This window comes from Canis aureus, chromosome 26 (assembly GCF_053574225.1).
Source record: "Canis aureus isolate CA01 chromosome 26, VMU_Caureus_v.1.0, whole genome shotgun sequence".
Classification (NCBI taxonomy): Eukaryota; Metazoa; Chordata; class Mammalia; order Carnivora; family Canidae; genus Canis; species Canis aureus.
This window is the reverse complement of record NC_135636.1, coordinates 50,112,061-50,119,760: the sequence shown is the minus strand read 5'-3', so window position 1 is coordinate 50,119,760 and position 7,700 is coordinate 50,112,061. Positions and strand designations below refer to the sequence as shown.

The window sequence follows — 7,700 nt, the reverse complement described above, 5'->3', positions numbered from 1 at the left end:
TGGGGAGCAGGGAAGCCTTGCCAGCTCACACGCTTGTGCACACACGCACACACGTGCTCCGGCCGCGGCCTTCCGAGCCCCCGCACATCCCTCCCCGCGGCCCGATGGGTAATTAACGACAGGCCTGGTGTGCGTGAGCGACACACAACCTGCCGTGGAGTCTGTGCCGCGCACTCGCAGCTTCAAAACTCCCGAGGCTGACGACAGAGCAGCGGCTGCCGCACCCTGAGTCAGCGACCGTCAGGCCCCGTAAGATCAATGACTCATCATAAGCCCCCGCTACGCTAGAAGGCTCGCGGGAAAGACGCGGGCCTTGCATCTGTGTCTCCCCTCTGATAGCACCGAGCCCGGAGCTGCGGGCTTGCACCCAGCAAACCTTCCCGCCCGGCGGCCGCAGGAGGACAGGCCTCGGCCAGAGGGTAGGGATCCCTGTCCCTGTCCACACAGTCCACTTGGGTCAGCCGTGTGTGGACTCGGGTGCTGGGGACCATCACCATGTGCTGTGTCCGTGCGGCTACTTGATCCGACCGCGCCCAGCATCACCCCTGGTGTGCACTGGGGGGTCCCAGGGCCCCTTTATAGGAGGCTCGGGACGGGGCGGCGTGCCTTCTCCACATCGGTCAGAGATCGGGTGGTCCCTCAAGGAGAAGGGGTCCACCCTGGGCCCACCGTGCCCAGCCTCGGATCTGCGTCCTTGTAGCTCGACCCCCTTGGGCAACGTCCCTGAGCACACGTTTCCTGCTCTGTCGTCTGCGGGTCGGGGACATGGACCTATTCTCACGGGGGCTGCACCAGCTCAGGATGGGCACCTCCTCCGCGTCTTCCTGGTGAAGTGACAGGCAGCAGCCACGACTCTGCAGGACACGTGGCTCCTTCCAGAAGGAGCCCGGACTGCCTGACTTGGCTTTGCTACTTGCAGAAAGTGTCCGTGGCTTTGTCTGTCCTGCAGGGCTGGGGGGGACTGAGCCCCCCCATGGCCTGGGCGCCTCATGGAGGCATGGAGCCCTGCGCTGGGGACTGACAGGGACCAGAGGGCACAGATGGGGAGGCCCCGGCTCCTCCGGCCATGAGCCTGCGGCCCCACCGGGCATGGTTTCTAAGAGCCAGGGGACGGGCCACCAGGAGCATCACCGGGCTTCAGGGAACAGGGTCCCGGGGCCTCAGAGGCAGGAGCAGAGCCCACAGCTGGCGCACGCGGGCCCAGGGCAGCCCAGCCCACCTGACTCAGGGTCTCCACCATCGTCCCCGCCCTCGCGTCCAGGCATCGTCTGGGCACCACGGTGTCCGGGGAAGCCTGCAAGGCAAACAAGCGGAATCCTCACACCCCTGAGGAGCCCCCTTCCGCCCCCCGCCCCAATGGTGTCTGCAGCGGCTTGGAGAGGCCCCCTCCCGGGTGGGGGGCCACCCCAGGGAGGAGGCCGGCCAAGGACACTGTGCACATGTGTCCTGTGTGTGTCGGGAGGCCGGGGAGGCCCGGCAGGTGTCAACGCCAGGCCTTTCAGTGCCGTGGCTTCTGGGGGTGAAGGGAGCCGGGAGGAAGCAGCCAGCAGGCCTTAGGACGCTGCACGAGCTCCGCCCGGTAAGTGGCTGCTCCCGGGGCGCCTCCTCCCGCTGCTCCCCGCTGCTCCCCGCTGCGCGAGCCCTTCGCCCCTTCACTCAGCAAGTGTGTGCACATCCGAGCCTGCGGGGACCGGCGAGGCTCGGGACACGCGGTGAGGGAGCACCCGCGGCATCCAGCGGGGTGGGGGGGCGCCCGGAAGCCCACGGATCGCACACGGAGTCGTGGAAGTCAGGGCGGCACCGGGGCCGGGCCAGCCAGGCTCTGCGGGCACAAATGCAAGGTGGCCTCCAGGCTCGCGCAGGTACAGGGCCAGCACGCCAGGGGGGAGCGCGACCAGCGTGACGGGCGGGGGTGGAAGGGCGACCCCACCTAGCCAGGGTCACGGAGGCCTCTCAGGAGGAGGAGGAACAGGAGAAGGCAACGCAAGGGCCACAGGCGAGGAGGGCTTTCCAGGTGGCAGGGCCAGCAGACGCCCGCGGCCTGGCAGGGGCACATCGTGACCAGAGCCCGGAGTCAGAGGCCAGCAGAGGCCAGAGCAGCCCACAGGACCCTGGTCCACAAGGCTGCAGACTTCATCCCAAGGTCACCAGGAAGCCTTTGGGAAGATTCAAATGGGACAGCACCACAATACGATTTGTGTTTTAAAACATGGAAGTGAAAAATAAAACACAGAAGTGAGTTCTGATCATCCCTGGGTACGGGGCACTTGTTGCACCCCAGAGGACGGGTGAAAATGATGAAGTCTGGGGCCATTTTATGCATAAATACATAACTTCACAGGCTCATGTATAGTATGAACTTACATGTTCATATATGATACACACTCATCTGTGTGCACATCTGTGGGGCCGCCGCATGACGCCAAGTGACTTGCACTAAATAGCAAGCAAGTGTGGCCTCCACCTGCAGCGCTGAGGGCCTGCTGCTGCCCGGCCCCCGGCGTGGGGAGCTATGCTTGCAGACGCTATACTCGGTTTGGCTCCTGCGGCCTCTCAGAGGGAGCTCCTGGGGGTGCACGTCCTTCCTGCCACCTGGGCCCTTCCCCAGATGCTCCCTGGTCACACGCTGGTCCTCCTCAGAAGGAGGACGTCCTTCTCTGGGGAGGCTCAGGGCCATTGCGCCTGGAGCCAGCTGCAGGCCCCCAACGGGGACAGCATGTACCCCCGTACCCCCCCCAACTACCAGCACAGCTTCCCCGCCTCTTTGCACGGAGGCACTAGCTTCAGACCCTGTCCCCAGGGCCCCTGCGTCCTCAGAGACTCTCCAGTAGGAGTGCTTGAATTTCATTTTAACTACTTGCAAACTATTTTAACATATTTAATGTTATTTTTATGATATAACAGAAAATAGTTGACATCTTGTGGAGTCCCCCCGAACATGTTAACAAAAGCAAAAACTTCATAATTTGCTTTTATGAAGCTTGAAGGAAGCTTTTCATCTCCTGTTTGCTTAATCAAAGGAAATCTTAATACTATGAATTGAGCTACATAAAAACATAATATTTGAACCTGCTCGTTGGTATAAATCCAAGTTTTCTTTCTATTTTAACAACCAATTTATATCAATGTGTGGCAATGAATTAGGTGCTAAGATAATGTGATTTTGCCAACTTCATCCACAACATCCACTTTCTATGTTTTTTTTGTGTGTGTCCAGCAGATCCACTGTTTCTACCGACTTCTTTGGTGTGTGTTATAAATGTCACTGGACATTTATTCACTCAAAATGAATGCTGATAATAAGCTACTCTTATCTGCCTTACTTGTAACGGCATTCTTCCCAGGATCTCCTTTGAGCAGAAGAATGTGGCTGCTGAAAAGGTTTAGGAACAAAATGGACCAGAGGCCCCCTTAGCTCAAAACTTCCATAAGCCTGTGAAGGAGACAGAAGGACATTTAGGCTTTGGCCAAGTTCTTAGCGACTGAGCAGCAAAAGGAATTTGCCAGCGACTAAAAACTGAAGGCTTCCAAGTCTAGGTGTGTTCTCTAATTCCTTCTAATTCATTCTTCCACACTCGTGCCTCCTTTTAGTTTATTTGGATGTTGGGCGTATTTTTTTCAAATTTCTAATTTTCAGGACTTTCCCTGGAGGTTAGCCCGGGAGCAGCCCGGGCTAGGTAAGGTAACCCTTTCCACAGTAATAGCTTCATCTGTACTTACGAGAGTAGAATATTTGCTTTTTACTCCTCTTGGCTCAAAAAGCATGCCACAACCCTTGAATTTAAAAGGGTGAAATAATATAAATAAGTAAAACAAAAGTAACAAAGATGGAATGTTACTGATTTCATATAAATTACCCAAGGATACATATACGTGACTAGAAAATGTTGCAATCGTATTGCTTTCAAATTTTTTTTAAAGATTTATTATTTATTTATTTATTTATTTATTTATTTATTTATTTATTTATTTATGAGAGACACAGAGAGAAAGAGATTTAGAGACACAGGCAGAGGGATAAGCAGGCTCCATGCAGGGAGCCCGAGAGGTACTCAATCCCAGATGCCGGGATCACGACCTGAGCCAAAGGCAGCCACCCAACCACTGAGCCACCCAGACGTCCCTTGCTTTCGAATTTTACACTGAAGGTATAATAATTCTAGTGATAGCAGCATAACTATTCATAGCACAAATCCATGGGCGAGCTTTATGACTGCTTTGTGGGGAAGGAGTATGAAAATAGGAGATTTTGAAGTCTCACCTTTGGTCCATGAGAGCCCAGTAAGGCCCACTTTGTGCCTCAACATTTTTGAATGAGGTAACTTCCTCCCTAGGACTCAGAACCGGCTATGTAATTTGCAGGTCCCAGGGCAAAATTAAAAATGTAGGAGCACTTGTCCAAATATTAAGACTTTCAAGATGGTGACCAGAGAGCTTTAAACCAAGCACAGGGCCCTTCTGAGCACAGGGCCCCGTGTGACTGACTGACCAGTCCGTCCTTGCCCGTGAAGCCAGCCCTGCCAAGGCCAGAGGGACACATTTGTGAATGCACGAGCCTTTTCAAGGGTGGGTTCGTTGCATCATCTTTGTGCAAAAAAAGAATAGCACATTTTTATCTTCGCTCAAATGCAGCCTGAGGAAAGGTAATGAAATTATACAGATCTTGACTTCTTTTTTAGAAGCTTTCCATCACAAAAATTGTGGCTTTTTGAACCTTGAATATCTCTTTTAGTAATTGCCAAAAAAGCACATTTTTTTTGTTGAAATAATACCTACTTACAGTAGAGAAGTCCAAATAAGGTCTCTATTTGAGACCTGTATTAAAAATGTTATGCCAAAGTCAGATTTCTGGTTTTGATGAAGTGTTATGGTCATGTTATCCTTGGGGGGAGCTGTGTGAAGAGTACACAGGAACTCCCTGACCTATTTTTGCAACTTATGAGCCAAATTATTTCAGCAAAATCATGTAATTTTATTTTTTAAAAGATTTTATTTTACTTTTTAAAGTAAGATCCAGGGACACCTGGGGAGGTGGGGGCTCAGTGGCTGAGTGTCTGCCTTCAGCTCAGGGCGTGATCCCAGGGTCCTGGGATCGAGTCCCACATCGGGGTCCCCACAGGGAGCCTGCTTCTCCCTCTGCCTCTGTCTCTGCCTCTTTCTGTGTCTCATGAATAAATAAATAAAGCCTTAAAAAAATAGATCCATGCCCATCATGACCCTGAGATCCAGAGTCACATGCTCTACCAACTGAGCCAGCCAGCCACCCTGCTTCCCCAGCAGAAAAATCATTTTAAAAAGCAAAGCAATAGTTCTAGAATTTGTACACAGAGTGTATGAAGACTTGATGCAGGAGGATGTCGGGGCTCAGTTGGCAGAAGGCCTGAAATCTGGTTGGGGCCAAAGCCAATCTTGTAATCCTGTAACCTTACGGATTATCTCGGGCACCCTTAGATGGACATGAGGAAAGGTATTTATTTGTGGGTGTTCTAAAAAGAGCACTGAGTGTTATTCTGTATGTTGGCAAATTGAACACCAATAAAAAATAAATTTATTATAAAAAAATAAAATAAAATAAAATAAAAAGCATCATATTTGATCAGGACTCTCAGATAATGACTCTTAACCAACAGTAACCTTAGCTAAATGGGAAGGTTTTCATTGACTGCATTCGTTCTCCAAGTACCACAGAATCTTCTAGAAGACCCACCTCTCAAGGGAACCAATTGTCAATCACTAGGGGGCTTACCGCAGGCAGGGAACTTCCGTAATGCACTGGAGTCCTCGTGATAAAGTATTCTTGGTCCAGCGCCCTCGCCGCCGGTGGTAGCGTGTCACACGGATTCTAGGGGGAAATGCTGATTTACTCGGAAGATAATGCGTGTGTGTCCTTCCACGCCCTTCCCTTGCCCTGCACCCGCATGCACACAGAAGCTGGCCTTACGACGAGGAGAGGGGGAACGGGAGCGGAAGAGGAAAGGTGGAGAGATGCGAGAGAAGACTCTGGAAAGGCCGCACGTGGCCGGCCGAGACTCCGGTGGGGACCCCAACATTCTACCCGTAACATCGAGTACGTGCGCACAGAAGACCTCGCCAGTGACGCAGACAAATGAAACTGCCTAGATTTAGGGATGAGGCTGTCGGCAATTTCTGCTTTGGGTCTCTATGATTTTATTAGGTCCTTCAACAAGGAAACAAAACTTCAAACAGAATAAAGTAGGCAATGGATCTTAACAATGGTTAAAGACAGTCCATGCTTTGCAGCAGATTTTAAAATACCAGGTTGCCCAATAAATCATGTGATGACTTAACTTAGGGAAGGTGTGTGAATGGCAGGCAGCCCAGTGAACCAGTCACCGTCGGTGCAGTGACTTTCTGCGGGCCACCGTGAAGGGAACCCGCAGACACATGGAGAAATAGGAGCCAGGGACCCCTCGGCCTCCTCCCCTGTAGATGGATAAATATGATCACCCTCCCCCAGGGGTTCAGGTGAAGTGTCCGTGGGTTTGTGCTTGCCGGGTGCACCCCCCGGGGCGCGGGCAGGGAATTGGAGCTGGGTTTGTGCTTATGGGGAGCCATGCGTCTGGCCTCTGGAAGCTAACAGACCGGTCAGGGAGGAGGTGCCCACTGCCGGCCCAGCCCACACGGCATCGGTGTGCAGGACAGGAAAGAGCGCGCCCCCCCGCCCCCCGGGAGCATGGATGGGTGGACGGAATGCCCACTGGACCTGGCCAGGCACCTGCTCCATAATTTATGGCAGCCCTGAATTAACTCGCTTTTTCCCAAGTGGGATCACCTACCGTGTAGAGAAGGGAGGTTTAACCAGTTTGGGAACGTGAGCTTAAATGACATTGAATTGCATGGTGAGAAAATCACTCCCCTTCCGACTCCTCATCCCACTCCTGATGGTGTGGGGCGGGGGGTGTCTCCGTCTGGGGCCAGCATGGCTCTCCTAGCCCTGCCTTCCTCAGACACCCTGTGCCTTTGGCAGGGGGCGTTCTCCACCCAGAATGAGTACAGGCTCCATTTCTATTATGTCTATTCTCCACTTCTCTGCTCCTCATACCAGTAAAACTGGTTTTTGTTTGTTTGTTCATTTGTTTGTTTGAAATATAGAATGTCCTGTTTAAATAAAGGTACTTTATTTGGACAGAAGTCCATCTAGAGAAAGAAATATGGTCCAAAGTACACAAGCGTAAGTGGCATGTGCATGAGGCAAAAGGTCTTAAAGGTGGCATTGGCCAGGCTGAAGTCTGGGCACGGGGGGCCCTGATGCTGCTGACTTGCTAGGGCGCATGGAGTCATGGGGCTTAGCAGGTGAGGCTGGGCGCAGGGAGGCGTGGTGTGGGCTGGCACAAGAACCTCGGGGGTGTGGGTGGGTGTTCCCTGCCACAAGGGCCCGCCACAAAGCCACGTCTCTGTCTAAACCCAAGCAGCAGAGAGGCCACGCTTACCTGAGCACCCAGCTGGGCACCAGCCTCGGCTGCGTTGAGCAACAGGACTGACACCTGATCCGGCCTTCCCTGTGGGACACATGGAAAGAAGTATGACGGGCTTGAAATTACAGACGGCAGACATGAAAGCAGAGAGCAAGGAATGACATCCCCACCATGTATCGACACCAACCCCCAAACCTCCAGGGCCTGGAAAATACACCCATCCCATAAATCCAGAGGACACCTTTGGAATTTCTGGCCGGGAGG

At 52.9% G+C, this 7,700-nt stretch overlaps 1 protein-coding gene across 1 annotated transcript in view; it reads right to left on the bottom strand.

Annotated features, from left to right (window-relative positions):
• Positions 1–1,652: 1,652 nt before the first annotated feature.
• CDH26 (cadherin 26) overlaps positions 1,653–7,700 on the bottom strand; it is a 39,308-nt gene continuing 33,260 nt past the window's right edge. The window contains exons 14-17 of the mRNA XM_077874060.1: positions 7,452–7,520; positions 5,747–5,842; positions 4,490–4,517; positions 1,653–1,930 (exon numbers count right to left, since the gene is read on the bottom strand). Coding sequence (XP_077730186.1) covers positions 1,653–1,930; positions 4,490–4,517; positions 5,747–5,842; positions 7,452–7,520 — 471 coding nt within the window. The remainder of the gene's footprint in view (positions 1,931–4,489; positions 4,518–5,746; positions 5,843–7,451; positions 7,521–7,700) is intronic.